Source organism: Schistocerca nitens, chromosome 6 (assembly GCF_023898315.1).
Source record: "Schistocerca nitens isolate TAMUIC-IGC-003100 chromosome 6, iqSchNite1.1, whole genome shotgun sequence".
Lineage (NCBI taxonomy): Eukaryota > Metazoa > Arthropoda > Insecta > Orthoptera > Acrididae > Schistocerca > Schistocerca nitens.
The window spans coordinates 578,231,709-578,248,846 of record NC_064619.1 but is presented as its reverse complement, the minus strand read 5'-3'; the positions used below and the strand labels follow the sequence as shown (position 1 = coordinate 578,248,846).

The 17,138-nt window shown below is 37.2% G+C and overlaps 1 protein-coding gene across 1 annotated transcript in view; it reads right to left on the bottom strand.

Moving 5' to 3' along the window:
* LOC126262335 (dedicator of cytokinesis protein 9) overlaps positions 1 to 17,138 on the bottom strand; it is a 356,303-nt gene that overhangs the window by 120,513 nt on the left and 218,652 nt on the right. Inside the window, exon 23 of the mRNA XM_049958894.1 lies at positions 13,783 to 14,077. Within this exon, the coding sequence (XP_049814851.1) occupies positions 13,783 to 14,077 (295 nt within the window). The remainder of the gene's footprint in view (positions 1 to 13,782; positions 14,078 to 17,138) is intronic.

Genomic DNA, 17,138 nt, shown 5'->3' with positions numbered 1-17,138 from the left:
TTGTCAAAGCCTTTGTCTGTGTGTACCACAAAATTCTATGTGGCAAACTAATGGCATCCATCTTGCTTGGACAGAGTCTTGCCTTAACAGCAAAAAGTAGAGGGTCTCATTGCAGACTATCACACACACATGAAACGAAACTTCAGAATGAGGGAACATTTAACATGTGGGGTCCACAACGATCAGTGCTGCCCTACTCTCATTCTTAACTTACATAAATCATCTTCCAATGACTTCAAAGTACAGTTCAAAATTGTAACATTTGCCGATGACACAAGCATACCAATCAAGGGTTCAAATTTAACCTTGGTAGACACAGTTCACATGACAGTTGAACTGGTCTACAAGCAGTTCAAAACTAACAGTTCAAGTCTCCATCTCACAAAACTTATATTATTTGATTTCGAACAATGATCTCTTAGCACAAGATTTGTTATACACTAAATGAAATGCAGTGCATAATATTCCCTGGGGTACATCTGGGCAGCAATTAAATAGAGTCAACACACATACTCAAGAAGCTCAATTCAGTATACTTTCCCCATAAAACCATCTCCCACTGTGTCGACTTGATAACATAATATTTGCTTCTTGCTCTGATTTTCACTCTCTGCTATCTTATGGAACTGTCTTCCAGGGCAATGCACCTAATATAAATAAAGTGTTTATTCAGGAGCAGAAGTGAATAATAAGAATCTTGTGTAAAGTAGATAAACCATTGTAATTTAACAGCTTGGATTTCATATAGGAGTTTGTGATGCTCAGTTTTTAGTGTACTGTATCGAGTATTGTGTTACTATATGACTACATTTCACATTTACTATTTATTGTTTAATATTATTTGGAACAACTGAATATCATATATGTATTTATGCTAAACACACCATGTCATTAAAAGAAATTACAAATATCAATGCTTTGAAATTATTTATTTAAAAGCTCATATTTAGTTAAAACAGAATTGTCAAATTTAAAAGAATAATAACTCAGTTATACACAAGTTATTTTTTGTATGGAAGTAACATTTAAAAAGCTTCTGAAAGTCAGCATGGAATATCAAGCTCTTATATAGTAAGGTGTAGCATAATATGCTATATTTAGGGTAAAAATTCAACTACAGAACTGGACCATATGTAAAGGTTAGCAATCAAAACGATTTACTAGAAATTTGCCTCTTTTTTAGAAGTGATTGTCTTCAATTCAAATTTTACAAAATTTGCAATAAAGAAGACATTATATTAAAAAAAAACTGTGTCAAACATTTCCGCCATTACTGTAAAACTTACTGTTACCCTTTAGCTTTAGTAAATATGTAATATTTATTATTAGTTTACAAAAGTATTAGTAGTAATAACGTATTTATCACCACCAATTGTTACTTTTGTGTATAAGGGCCAGTGTCTTGCCAAAGCAGTATGTTACAACTGAGTTGATGGTGATTTGTCACTTAGTTCATGTTAGTACCAGTGCTGGATTGAATAAATGAAGAATATTTATCAGTGTTTTAGTGTTGGACTTTTTTTTCACCAAAAAATTAAACTACAAGATTGCTAAAGAATTCTACATTACTCAAAATATGAATCCAGGATATTTTGAAAAAGCAACCATCAACAACAATTAAAATTACCCTTGAGTTCTTCAACAAAAGTAACCATTATAAAAGTAAAATTTCCTGCTCTAAAACATTTCTAATTAGCCAAAGCTCCTCAATTAGTTGCTGAGGAAAATACAATCTATAATTAGAACTAAGCACTAAATTTTTAAATTTTGTTCAAGAGTAGGAATACATTTTTAAGGATCATGGAATGAGGTCACAACATTCAGTAATGAGTAAGCCAACCAATCATGATGAGATGGAATTCTCACATTCACTCCCCAATACTTTTATGTCTTAATGGTTTTTGTTGCTAACAATAATTATCAGTTTCAGCACAACTGTAATCTACACAATCACAAACCAAGAATAATGTTCATGCATACTTTGCCTCCTTGTCCAAGATTCAGAGCAGAGTTACGTACTGCTGTGCAAAGATATTCAGCAATATCCCAACTAACAGAAAACAAGAAATTATGAACTCTATTGATTCTGTAGAAATCTAAAACCATTTCTCATTAGCTAATATCTCTACAGATTATGTGAATCCACACACTGAGGGATTGATAAGTTTTATTACCAACATAGCACACGGTAGTGTTCACTGTGAAGCTGCACAGTGCAAAAAAGACTACATATTTACACATGAAGGTAACTATTTTCTTTTAAAATATAATTGTAATCATGCAAATATTAAGCTAGCAATAACAGATACACAGCAGCTTTTTAGCATAATTTATGGGTAGCTTTTATTAAAGTGGCTACTGTCTTTTCAATTTACTTGCTTAAATTTCATTGGAATAAGTATAAATGGAAAAAAATGGAAATGAAGTCCCATGCTTCTTTACAGAGCGTAGGGGAACGCTGCGGGAGACCCGCACCACCTTACTACGCAAGGTCCTAATGGAGGTGGTTTGCCGTTGCCTTCCTCCGACCGTAATGGGGATGAATGATGATGATGAAGACGACACAACAACACCCAGTCATCTCGAGGCAGGAAAAATCCCTGACCCCACCGGGAATCGAACCCGGGACCCCGTGCACGGGAAGCGAGAACGCTACCCCGAGACCACAAGGGGCGGACATAAGTATAAATACCATTAAGCAATGATAAGTTAATATGAATACAGTATATGAACTATGTTTCTGCAGTTTTCTTGTCTTTTGATAATTTACATCAATGCCATATGCTCATTTCATTTTGACTCATCCCAAATCCTCGCAGGTCTTCCTTCTCAATGAGACCTATGACCACTACAAATGAAGAAATAAATTACTACTTTGCTGACACATCCCAAACCTTTGAAGGTTTTCCTTCTCAATGGAATCACTATGAATGATGGAATAAATTACTATTGTGTTGGTAAGAGCATTGGCAACCAAATTTATTCATAGCCTTTTCCCTAGTGTGTTCAACAAGAGGAAAATGAATTAAAGCAGTAGATGCGTGAAAAGTAATGTTCGACAAAAATACTGATCTTTGGTGTAGCAGACAGATGAAGCGGTTAACTAATTACTGAATGAAAGAGGCAACGTATGAGATTTACTGAACCAAAGAGGAAAGACATCCACAATTTACTCTTTAAGCTAAGTAATAAAGAAAAAAAAGATGTTAGCTGCTGTTCATCAAGAATGGATCAAACAGATGCACTAGAATCTTCATATCTAACTAGATGTATCTGACTTTGGCAAAGTAGTAACTCAGCCAAGTAACTCGAGTGCACCTGCATATGATACAAACACAGGAATTAATACACAGCAAATAAAATTCCACACCTGCCACAACATCTTTTTTAATAATATTTGATTTATTGACTCCTGATGATGTCATGGTCCAAGTAAAATTAGAAGCTGATACATTATCCTTTGCCTATGACTGTAATTCTCCACAGTCTGAAGATAGAGCATTAACTATCTCCAACTGGCAGTTGTATTAATAAAGGTCATTTTGACAGAGGTGAAAGTCATTTACTACATTTAATAACTGCCAAGGAAACTTCACAACATGGACAAACTCATGACTAATTAATAGGCCTACAAACAGCGACTGTCGGAAATTAGGTAAGGAGTTGGGAACAAAACAGAGCTAAATATCATATTGTAAATGAGCAAGAGAAAGAAGCAGGCAATGTGGACACTGAATAAGTCAAACTATGATTTATGTGCCAAAAGCAAACTGGTTCTCTGTCTGCACAATCTGAATATTTGGAACACCAGAGTCCCAAGTTACAAATTGTTCAATGAAGATATCTGCGAAAGCAGTAATGATTTTTATGGCTTAATCTTTGCCTTCAAGTGAAGCTAGAGCAAAAAAAAGTGTGTTTCTAGCTTCAAAACATCATTAAGTGAGGGAAAGAAGGAAAGATAGCGTTCACAATCTCATAGACACAGAGATTATTATTAGAGATGGAGCACTTACACAGTTGACAATGGCTGTAGCTCTACTGAACAAATGAGCATGGCACTTGGCTTAAATGACTGAGGAAAACCAAAGAAGATCTCAATCAGGATGGCTGGACAGTAATTTGAGCCCATCTTCTCCCAGACAAAGAAAACAATGTGTTGACCATTGTACAACCTGAGTCTGGCGTCATCTGAAGAAAGCTTCCTGATGTTCTCGTGATCATACAGAAGGATGATGATGGTCATAAAATTATTAAATTACAACTTGCTATCTAAAAGGCAGAACTGGAAAAACATTCGAGCAATCTTATTATACAACAGAATTTAAGATGAATTCCCTCAATCCAAAGACATGTTTCTGGTTAGATGAGAACAAAATAATTTAAAATTACTGAAGCCAGTGCTTTTATGTGGTCCAGTGTAACTATAACCTTCTGCCTTCATGTTGCCTTGCTATAAGAAGATTTGGTTTTACATTAAACATTCTTAGCTCTTGGTAAAATTTACACAATATTTTTCTTTCAAAAATTGCAACGAGCACATAGAAGCAGCTCCAGTCATTATTTGCTGAAGCAATTATTGAAGTAAAAACAATGACTACCAGGTTCCAGCACAATGATGACTTTCGTAATATTCAAGTCAACCAAAACTGAACAAGTTGTCCACTACAACTTTACCGAAATTAAGAGAGGCTATGTTAATCATGCCTATGCTAAGAAAGCTGGAAAATGCCAATGCATTGGCAACATATAAACTATTCAAAGAAATTTTTGCACCACCCTCTTTACTTTCATAGTTTATGTTTTTTGATCAGAAAACTCTTGCTTTTGATGAAAAGAAATAATATACACCACGTAAAAGTGAGCCGGCATTTGCACTTTTCAGCAGAGCACATTGTGTCTCAAAATGTAAATGGGCAACGCTAGATTGTATATCGTGAAGTGTCTGCTATGCTTGTTGTGTGTCGCTGTCAAGGGCATCAGTAAAGATTCACACTACCCACAGACGTTATTTGTATTCTTTGGTGTAGTGTCGCATATGCATGGTGACAAGTGTATCGCGGCTATCAAGCAGCTTCTGCAGCAGCCACCAGAGATACTGCGTTTTTATATATTCTTATGGTTTCGATATGTGTGTTTTATTCTTTGATGTGTGAATTTTGTATGTTCTATGCTTTTTGTTCTGTTCTTGCTTAATGTCACCCCTGGTTACAGCAGCAATTAGCTACGTTTGTGTCACACACTCACGAACAGGAATGATTTTGCTATTGTGTTTCTGCTTTTTTATCCTAGATAATTAAGCACCGCTGTTCCCAAAGAAAGACTTTCAATCCAGTGTAACCTCTAGTCTCTGAGTGAATACTTTATCCAAAAGTTGATCAGCCCAAAGAAAGCTGAACCAGACAACGCTATTCAGTGTGTCAACTCACCTTGAAGCATCATTTCAAGATTATTCTGTACATGCACTGTCTCTTTAAAGCAAGAAGTTGTCCACCAAAGTGGCATACACTACATCACAATTTGAAGATTCAGTTATCACCACAGGACACAAAACATTGAAGAACTGCCTCAGACTGGTCACCAAAGTCAACAACACCAGCTGATGACCACTACCTACAGATTAAAGATACAAATATTTCTTCCAGTGACCCAGCACAGTATAGCTTTTGACACCTTTTTCAACATACACTGCCTTTTGATCTCAAGTTCTATCTATCATAAGAAGTATGACGCTAATTAGGAAAGTAAGGATACAAGAATTTTTTGAAGTACAAAAAATGAATTTATTTTAATAAAATTTGCACGCATTGTAGTATAGGTCTTGCATTATTTTTACACATAATCACCATTTACCTCAACACATTTTGTTATCCATGGGATGAGTTTTTTGACTCCTGTGTCATAGACATATCCTGCCGCCTTTTTCAGCCAGTTCTTCACTTCAAGTTTCACCTCATTATCATCGGAAAAGTGTTTTGCTCGAAGCGTTGCTTCAATTTAGTGAACAAATGATAGCCACTAGGTATGAGATCGGGACTGGGAGAGGGACAGCTTAAAACATCCCAATCAAATGAAGTCCTCAACGCTGTCGTCGCATAAGCAGTGTGTAGATGTGCGTTGTCGCGAAGGAGACAGACTCCCATTGTTGCATCCCACGATGCCTGTTTTATATGGCTCTGCAAAGTTTCTTTGTGGTCTCACAATGTCTTGCAGTACTTATTGTTTCACTTCTTTGCAAAAAATCAATGAATAGAGCCCATTTCCAGCCCAAAACACTGCCACCATGATTTTCCTTGCTGTTTGCCGAGTTCTGAATTTTTTGACTGAAGGAGTATGAGTATAGCGCCACTGCATTGATTGAAGTTTGCTTGGAATATAGTGATACGGCAAAGTTTCACCTCCTGTCACTATAGAGTTGAGAAAATTCTTGCCTTTAGTCTCAAAACGGTCAAGAAATTCACTGACTCTGTTCATTTCGTGTGCTTCGGTAAATACCTGGGGCACATATCGTGCACACATCTTGCGATAATTTAGTTGACCAGTTACAATTTCATGAACAGTTTGTGAAATGTTTGGACAAACTGCAAACACATCGTCAATTGTCAAACAGCTATCAGAGAGAAGGTGTTCTACAATTTTCTGCACCACATCATTAGTCACAACAGACAGCCTTCCGCTTTTGTCTTAAATGTGAATTTCCGTCCTTCTAATATTGAAATTCCATACCCATTTCATCACATGCTACCTCGATATTATGTACTCTCCATAAACTGAAATAATTTTGCAACGAATTGCAGCGTCGTTCATGCCCTTAGAATTTACGTAGTGAATTCAAGTGCACACTTCACACTTGGCAGGAGACGGAATGAGAACACTCATTTCTAACAGTCACCACAGCACTAATCAACGAGCAACTGATTGTTGGGATATCTCATTCCTTCAGCTGGCTTCCAGCTACACAGCAGTGGTACCAACTTCCCCCATGGACATTCCATGCTGAAGCTACGTGCCTTGTAACCTTAAGTTTCCGGATAACCCTCGTATATCAGAAGGAGCAGCTCTGAAATAATGGACAAGGTTTTATTTTCTCAAGTAAACAGCCTTCCCTCAGTCATGATGTAAGATTACTGGATGAGTTCTGAATAAATATAAGACGACAACCAAGTGTGTCACATTTTACATGAAATATATGCATTTATGCAATCAGGACATCCACTTTTTTTCTTTATTCATAGAACAGGTTTTCTACAGCAAAGTCGATAAACATTTTTCAATGTATTCTTGAGAGAAATCAAGAGTGCAGATCCTTAACATAATAAATGTGGTACCGAAAAGTAAATTACTTGCTACAGTCACTAAACAGGTAAGAAGTTTCAGAGAAGTAGTCACACTACGACAGTTGCTGGAAAAAAAAAGTCATGGCGACATCATCGCTCCAGGGAGACAGACTATCCACATGCTGCATGTAAACGGTGGTTGAATTCTCAACAATCATCAATACATGGGTCTGTTTTACTGCTCATAATTGTCAATACACAAATTTAGCAGTCACTAGCATTTGTAATATAGTATCTGTGTGTTTGTTTACATACTCCAATGCCTAGAATGATTGTTATATTCCTTAAACCAACACAAGACTACACTAGATGGATTTGTTTCACATAATAAAAGCAACATTCCAATGATTCACATATGGGAAGACATTACTAACTCTACAACTCAGTTACATTTTCTTCAAAAACATGTTTCACATGACTACTAAGATGATGAAGTCAGTTTCATTTGTATGTCAGCCAGTTTACGTATGTTTGTGCAGTACCTGTTAATTCAATGACTATGAAAACCTGTGACTAAATAATCTTTTGCACACTTTAACAAAAAGTCAAAAATATGCTATTTGCAAAACTGAATTTGTCATTTCTGTTAATAATTCAAACTTCTTATTTATCAATTTCTGTTCAATGTGACCAAAACAGAATTACCAAAAATACAAGACAAGGAGAAGGCAGATGCCAGACTCAGATTTATCAGAAGTAAGTGTGGGCCGTATGCAGGGGAGATGCCTTGCTGAGTTTTATTCCATGATTTAGCACTGTTACCAAACTGGAAAAATGGAAGAAATACAAAAGTTCATATAAGATCTGCACCTGTTGCCATGGGTTGGTTTCATATGTGTGAGTGCATCACAGAAATGCTGACCATGTAGTGGGAGACACTGCAATAAAGTATTGTACAATATGAAGATGTACATGTTCTAAAATGAGTTAAGAAACATATTACTACAATATCTCCAACGTAAATTTCATGTAAAACGCATCATGGAAAAATTAGAGAAGTTCACACTTTTACAGAAGAGAGAGCAACAGTCATTCCTCCTGTGCACTTCCAAGAACAGGATATAAAATGGGAGCAAATGATGACACAACTATAGTGCTTTTTGCAGAGCACAAAAGCAAATATACAAAAAGATTTTATACTTTGATTAATTTTTCTATTATTTTGTAATATCTTGGGCTTAAACAGTATTGAGTGTAGAAAAACGCAAATAACTTTTGCACAGAATGAAATTTTCACTCTGCAGCGGAGTGTGCACTGATTTGAAACTTCCTGACAGATTAAAACTGTGTGCCGGACAGAGACTCAAACTTGGTCCCGATCTCAGATGGTAGAGCACTTGCCCGCAAAAGGAAATGGTCCCAAGCTGCAGTCTCAGTCCGATACACAGTTTCAATCTGCCAGGAAATTTCAACTTTTGTACATGAACAAAGACTTCTACTTATCTCTTCATTGTTCACAACTGTTATGTGATTCCAGAAATCATATTTTAATTTGTTGTACTTAAAACGTAGTGAGAGTCGTATAATGCTGTGGGGCTGGCTGTTTCATGAAATGCACTCTTTAGTCTGAAGATTTAACAATGTGTATTACAGGACTTTTTGAAAGCATCTTGTATTTAATTTACCTGATCAATTCACAATGATAAAAACAATTCTGCTGATATAACTACTCATTTCTTTACAACCTGATACATGACTGTTGCTGCCCTTACAGACATTAGTATCAGTGAAATTCAACAGTAACTATAGTTCTGTTACACACATGGATATTGTAGTGTGTATGTGGAGAAAGTCTTACTCAACTCCAATATTAATTACATTTACAATCGCAGACTTTTCTTTGGAATCAAATTACGTATATAGTTGTTATCCTAGACGTGACATATAAATGCATTGTATACGGTGCTATTACGAGTACACAGGAGGAGGCGTGTAAGAAATGCCATCTAAAATATATCCAGAACAAAAAACTGTGTTGAGGCAGTGTCTTCAGTAAGTCAAGCAAATTGTAACTAGACTTGTTGAGAGTAATGTAAAAGTACCTAATCTGAGTCTGACCTTAATCAGAATAATAGTTTCCATGTAAATCAAACTTCCAAAAATTTTGGAAGCAGAGTATTTTAAAGGCCAAGATTTAAATTGGGATGGTAAATGTATTATAGCATGAAAGTGTTACAATGATGTTTCTACTGTACTACATTTAGTATTTTTTGAGTTTTCTGGTAAATGTTAATTCTGGGCTAAAATGAACACAAAAATGTAGATTACCAACCCCTTAGCTATAAGTTAGAACATTGGTATTTTAGCACCATATTGTTGATGCAAATTAATAAAGATGTACCAATTTCTAGGCAAATCAATGCAATATTAACTGGTACATAAATGAGAAAGAGATCAGTTTTGAAGACAAGGATGACTCAGAGTTCCATTTGAAAAACTGTACAAGCAGTAATTATTTGAATAATGAAGACAAATTCAAACAAGATATTCCATAAACAATAATCTGTTACAGAAAAAAATTGAATGGAAATAGAATTCCAACTAGGATAAATATTTAGGATTTAGTGTTGCAAGGGGGGTCTTTTGTGCACACAGGTGGGTGTTCCATTTGCCATCCACACAAAGAGGATAAAGGCACCGCATTAGATCAGTCTGGAGCAGTCTGCAAGAGTTGCTTGACATGCTCACTTATTGATGGATCCTGCAAGTTACAGCCACGAGTGTGAGCCTCAGATAGCTGCATATGGGAAAAACTTTCAATATTCATAAGTGAGACATGATTGTAATAAATTTGTATTTCATGAATTTAAACTTTCATAAAAGTATTAGGAAAATCCACAACACTAAATGTTACAGCCTCATTCATTTCAATTTTGTGAGTTTTTGTGTGCCATCCATATCCAAGATTTGAAAGGCCAGTGGAGAAGTAGATTTTCCACTTCTTAGCTAAGCAGAACTATCACTGAAAAAAGTGGCTTAGGTTTGATATAAACAGAGACTGCAATTAATAGAACTCTGACAGGATTTCAAATGTGAAATGTGCAAGGTGCTGAGGAAAAAGTATTATTTGTGTGAGGTTTTACTGTTTGGTGCATGTTAACAAATGGAACTATGTATATACGAGCTTTTCCTTGGAACAGTGATTACAATACTCCAGTAACAATTTCCTCACTACATTGCACTATTAATTAAGAAGTCTTTCTCCCGCTAAGGAATACTTGAATGTCAGCTACAGACTACAGGTAGCTTTTTACAACTATTCAGGTTACCTATCTCAGTAGTTTACAGGCCCTTGACCAAGGGGCCACAATTCACTCCCAATGACTGATTCTAGATTTTTATTCCTATTCAGTAAATGAGACATCCAGAAGAGATGCTAAGTGATCTGCATTTGAGTGAGGGAATAACTAGATTAAAACAAACCTGTCACAAAATAAGGTTCCACAAACGTCAGTTATACTCTATCAAATGTAAGAAAATACGTAATTGAGATATACTTCACATATTTATTATTGTGACTGTCATGTTAAATGCTCAGAATATATTGATGTTAAGCATTGATACAAGTTGCAAATTGATCCCTCTCACAAAATAGGCACTATTGCACATTGAACTTCATATGAATCTATATCAGCACAAGGGGGTTATATAGCGTTTCACAAGTCCATAGATGTTAGTCTGGTGAATGGGGAGGCCACTTTGTGTTTTCCAAACTACTGATCCAATGTTGTCTAAATGTTCTTTTAAGAAGGTCTGTAACTATCTGTGCAGAATGGATGGAACCTCTGTCATGTTGGTATCACATGTCCACCAGAGGGATGTGTCTCAATAACTGTGGAACATTTGTATTAAGACTTGCAGATACTTGTGACTATTTAGAATACCATCAATAAAACATACCAATGATGCAGTTCTTGAAACTCAGACACAATACAATGACAGGCAAGGTCTTTTCCCATCTTCCCTTAACAGTATTAGCAGAATCTTGCATACAAATGCTACATCACTTTGCAGTTTTTGTAGACATCATTCTGAACACTGTAGCTGATTTTGAAAGTCACTGCCACGAAGCTGGAAGGGAGTGAAATGGGGAAAGGATCAAATGCAATGGAGTATACTATACACCATAAACTATTTAGCTGATTTCACTCACACTCTCAAGCTTCCTTATGCTGAGGTGGACTGTGTCTTATCACAGTTAAAAATTTTGTTGCCGTTCTTTTTCATTAGCCTATTTTATTCTTCCCAGTTCAAGTTTCTAGAATTTTTTATATAATGTCTACTTAGACAGATCGTGAGAGCTTGGCATAATCAAGGTACCTTTCAGCAGATAACTGCACCGTACCTATAACAGTTCGGGAAAATTCATATAAACAAAATATGTACTATGTTATCAAAAATATCCGGACACCCCCAAAAACATACGTTTTTCATATTGGGTGCATTGTGTTGCCACCTACTTCCAGGTACTCCATATCAACAACCTCAGTAGTCATTAGTCATTGTGAGAGAGCAGAATTGGGTGTTCTGTGGAACTCATGGACTTCGAACGTGGTCAGGTGATTGGGTGTCTCTTGTGTCATATGTCTGTACACAAGATTTCCACACTCTTAAACATCCCTAGGCCCACTGTCCCTGATGTGATACTGAAGTGGAAGCGTGAAGGGATACATGCAGCACAAAAGTGTACAGGCTGAACCAGTCTGTTGACTGACAGAGACCACAGACAGTTGAAGAGGGTCATAATGTGTAATAGGCAGACTTCTATCCGGACCATCACACAGGAATTCCAATCTGCATCAGGATCCACTGTAAGTACTACGACAGTTAGGCGAGAGGTGAGAAAACTTGGATTTCACGGTCAAGCAGCTGCTCATAAGCCGCATATCACGCTGGTAAACACCAAATAACGCCTCGCTTGGTGTAAGGAGCGTAAACATTGGATGACTGAACATGGAAAAACATTGTGTGGAGTTACGAATCACAGTACACAATGTGACAATCTGATAGCTGGGTATGGGTATGGTAAATGCCTGGTGAATGTCATCTGCCACGTGTGTAGTGCCAAAGTAAAATTCGGAGACGGTGGTGTTATGGTATGGTCATGTTTTTCATGGAGGGGGCTTACAACCCTTATTGTTTTGCATGGCACTATCACAGGACAGTCTACATTGATTTTTTAAGAACCTTCTTGCTTCCCACTGTTGAAGAGCAACTTGGGGATGGTGATTGCATCTTTCAACGAACACATGTTCATAATGCATGGCCTGTGGCAGAGTGGTTACATGACAATAACGTCCCTGTAATGGACTGGCCTGCACAGAGTCCCGACTTGAATCCTATAGAACACCTTTGGGATGTTTTGAACACCAACTTCGTGCCAAGCCTCACCGACTGACATCGATACCTCTCCTCAGTGCAGCACTCCACGAAGAATGGACTGCCATTCCCCAATAAACCTTCCAGTGCCTGACTGAACGTATGCCTGCGAGAGTGGAAGCTGTCACAAGGCTAAGGGTGGGCCAACACCATATAGAATTCCAGCATTACTGACGGAGGGCGCCACGAACTTGTAAGTCATTTTCAGCCAGGTGTCCGGATACTTATGATCACATACTGTTCATTCATCTTTTCAACTGTCAAATATATTGCGAAAGTCTGAATAGTTTTATGAGGCAAATGTCTATTGTATCTACATCTCTATCCATATTTTGCAAATCACTGAGAAGTGCATGGCACAGGATACCTCCCATTGTATAAGTTATCAAGGCTTTTTCCATTCCATTTACTCACAGAGTGGACTGCATGAAGAATGATTGCTTAAGTCTCTCTTTGCTTGCTGTAATAAGTCCAACCTTGTCTTCACAATCCATATGGGAGCAATACAGTTGTGTATATTCCTAGATTAATTACTTAAAGTTTGTTCTTTAGATTTTGTCAGTATGGTTTCTTGGGATAGTTTATGTCTATCTTCAAGTGTTTGCCAGTTCAGGCTTTTCATCATATCTGTGATGCTCCACCACGGGTCAAGTGAATGCCCTTATTTGTATATATTCAGTATAACCTGTTAGCCCTATTTGGAACAGGTCTCACACCAATGAGCTATATTCTACAATGGGTCACACAAGTGTTTTGTAAGCAATCTCCTTTGCAGACTGATTCTATTTTGCTACTATTCTACCAATGAAGTTCCATAAAAATACCAATGTTACAATTTGTCAGCTATAAACATTAAAAATTACTTGCATAGGTCAAAAAATTCACAACACTGTCCACTATAACTTAGCGAAAACCACACCTCAATATATTTACTCGCTCTGTAAAAACTTTCAGTTGCCTTTCTTAGCTGCCTCACCCGGTATTTACAATCATACATCAAAAAATGATTAATCTGCATTAAAAATTATTGGGTTACTCAAGTGCACACAATATAGGTGTTTGGACTTACCTTGACCAGCAATAGCTGCTAAATATGAAGAATCTCTGACGTGCATTGATGCCCTGAATGATGGATTTCCATCTACAAGCATAGTGAACCGATGTGACGACTTTGGAGTATCAATTGATGCTGTATCTTTAAAATTCAAGAAGGAACTACTACTTGATAATCGACTGCCTGCACTATGTTTGTTACAAGGATCAAGATGTTTGCTTCCATCTGATGATGCATTTAAACGGTTGAGATTCTCCAGCACTATACTCAGCCATGGTAAGTAGATAGCAGCAATACGTGCCATTTGACCCTAAACAGAATTTAGAAAAAAATGAGGAGAATACATAAATACAAACAAGTAATATCTGACACATAATCCAAAAACATTCATGCACAATCAGAAATAGAAAGATTTACAATAAACAACAAATATAATTACCTCAAAACTCATCCTTGTCTTCTGTTAAACAGGGACAGTTGGTGCTAACATAACACTAGCACTTATTTTTTTCAAAGCAATTGAAATATTTAATATAATATTTACAAACACATATGTTCCTGATCTACACCTGGATCTACCACTACAAAAAGCAGGCGTGCTGCCTCCTCTATTGCTACAGCAAACTGTCCTTACAATGCAACCTCTGATACTGGGGCATGACAGGGACTGACTGCTTATCAGTGTTTGTTACTTCAAACAGATACAGCACAATAACACACACAAAAATCTTTCTGTGCATAGTCAAATATCATACAGCACATCATCACCCGTTTGGGTAGTGCCAACCCAGGGAACAAGGTTACATAAGCAATGTCAGATATTGTAGGTTGTGAAGCAGCCTTTTACATCAACCATGCACTTGTGTTCAGTGACATGCTCTGACACCAGATGTTTGTCCTTCCCCATGAACACAGACCAGCTATGACTCATTAACTTCGGTGGACGTCCGGTTGGTAACCATGTCCCTGTGAAAGGCTATGCTGGCGTAGTGGAAGTGGTTATATGGTATGTCTACATTCCAGGGGTTCTCTATGTTCTGTATACCTGTCGCAGGACTGGTACAGAATTATTAGGAAGGGTAAGCCTTGTATCTGGATCTTTCACATGGATACAATCCATGTTGGATGTAAGAACGTCATAAGACCAAAATAATATAATCTGTAGATAGATTTGGTGGGCAGCAGAACCTCTCTTTATTGCAATCAACATCCTGGTGGAGAATAAGGCACAGCTCTTCTAATCTGTGTTACATTGAATAATCAGCTATGGCTGGTTAGTAGGAATAGTTGGAGTGTTAGAAGTATGAGAGAATTGGCATGGAATATGGAAAATCTGTCTGTGGATCATGTTTGAAGAAAGTGGAACTAGGGATGGAGGGGTGAAATTCCCATTTGTGGAAGGCCTGGTACAACCTTTAAAACACGTAATATATTTTTTCCATTACTGTGCACCCACTATACAAGGGAGATGTTATGGTGCAAAGAGGATGTAAGCTATTGATGTAGAGGAACTGTTGGACATTGGTGGGTTTGATATGAAGGGTGATTTTTATGGATCTGGCAGAGAGACGGACATCAACACCCAGAAAATTGGCAAGTTATACTGAAGAGGATAAGGTGAAAATAATAGAATAAAAGGTGTAGAATAAGTTCAGTGCACCTTAGGCCCGAAATTTGGAAATTTGTGGTAAGGTCTTATGGGACCAAACTGCTGAGGTCATTGGTCCCTAAGCTTACCCACTACTTAGCCTAACTTTCACCATGGATGACACACACACACCCATGCCCGAGGGAGGACTCAAACCTCCGACAGGGGGAGCTGCACGGATCCTGACAAGATGCCTCAGCCCGCGTGGCTACCCCACGCATCCTTAGGCCCAAGTCAAATCACGAAGACGCTATCAAACAACCTGGACCACACAAGTGCTTATGATCCTGGGTGGTTAGGAAAGATTTCTCTACAAGGGTTTAAGATCTTGGGTGTTTTCAAAGGATTCCTCTACCTGGTCTGTACCTGGTTGTTTATGAGGTGCCATGCAAGTGACCATGATGGTGTCATGGATTTCTTTGTATTCCCTCCTCTCAAAGAAGCAGCTGTTGGTAAGGTAGTGATTTGGTGATGGACTTGGAACATGTTGGGGTATTATAATAAGCTGGTGTCAAAGGTGTTAAGCAGGGAGTGACATGGTAATGAGGAAGTAATTGTGGAGAGGTGATGGGGCAGTTGTTGGTGTACGTGATTAAGTGGGAAGTCAGGTTATGGTTCATGGATAGGAGATGTTCATCAGCTAGAGAAAACATTCTTTCTGTAGGGCTCAAAGTAACTGCATGCCACTGGGTATATAGAGTGGGTTAGTGTGTGGACTGTAAGAAGCGTATAAAAGGTGGGTATGTGATAGTTGGTGGTGGTGAGGGAGGAGATGCAATAATGAAAGTTGCTATTTGGATAAGGGGTCAACAGGTCATGGTACAAAAGACTTTTGAAAAGACATACTGTAAGAACTAATGAACTGATTAACAAATAAACTGTGGAGATTGGAGCAAGGATCACTGGAACAGGGAAGAAACTGACACTGATAAACATTAGGTACATACCAAGAATTAAAAAAATAGTATTTTTTACTCTTGTCATACAGAACTAAAGATGAATTTTTGTTAGCAAAAAAAAAAACTGAATGTAAGCTGCTTAAAATATTGTTCTTACTAGGGTCACATAATTGTTTTGGAGGTTTATTTAAATTAGCTATTACAATCACAGTTCAAAAGTTTTAGATAGTCTACAGTTTTCAGCATGGAGCTGCTGCACTGAAGAAGTCCACATTAATTCAAATTATACAGTTTGTTTGAACATTATTTCAATATGTAGCAGTTCAAAATTTAAGGGTACCAACACTCTTAATCTGAAGAAAGCATTCTCACACAAAAATCAAACCAGATAATGCTTTATTCTATACTGAGAACCAAAGAAATTTAGACAACAAAAACACATTAAAAACAAAAGAAGAAGAACAAGAAATTAACAATTTTTGAGGGAAGAATTTTTGATGAATATTGCTGCTGTCTTTAGTGAGGGAAGAAGTTTTGACGTATATTGCTGTTGTCTTTAGTAACGTGGTCAACAGTGGAAAAATTGCAACAAAGCAGTTCAGTAATTACCTCTCACAAGGATTCACAGACTTAATAATAATTAATCTATCAATGAATAATCATTAAATCAATCAATAATAATTAATTATCAGAAGAACTTATTAAGGTCTATGATTTTGAAAACTGGTGGCTGAGGCTACAAAGGACAACAACCATTTCATCTATGCCAAAACTACACCACACCAGCTGGTAGTAACAATGGCAACTGCTCACCTGTCAATGGC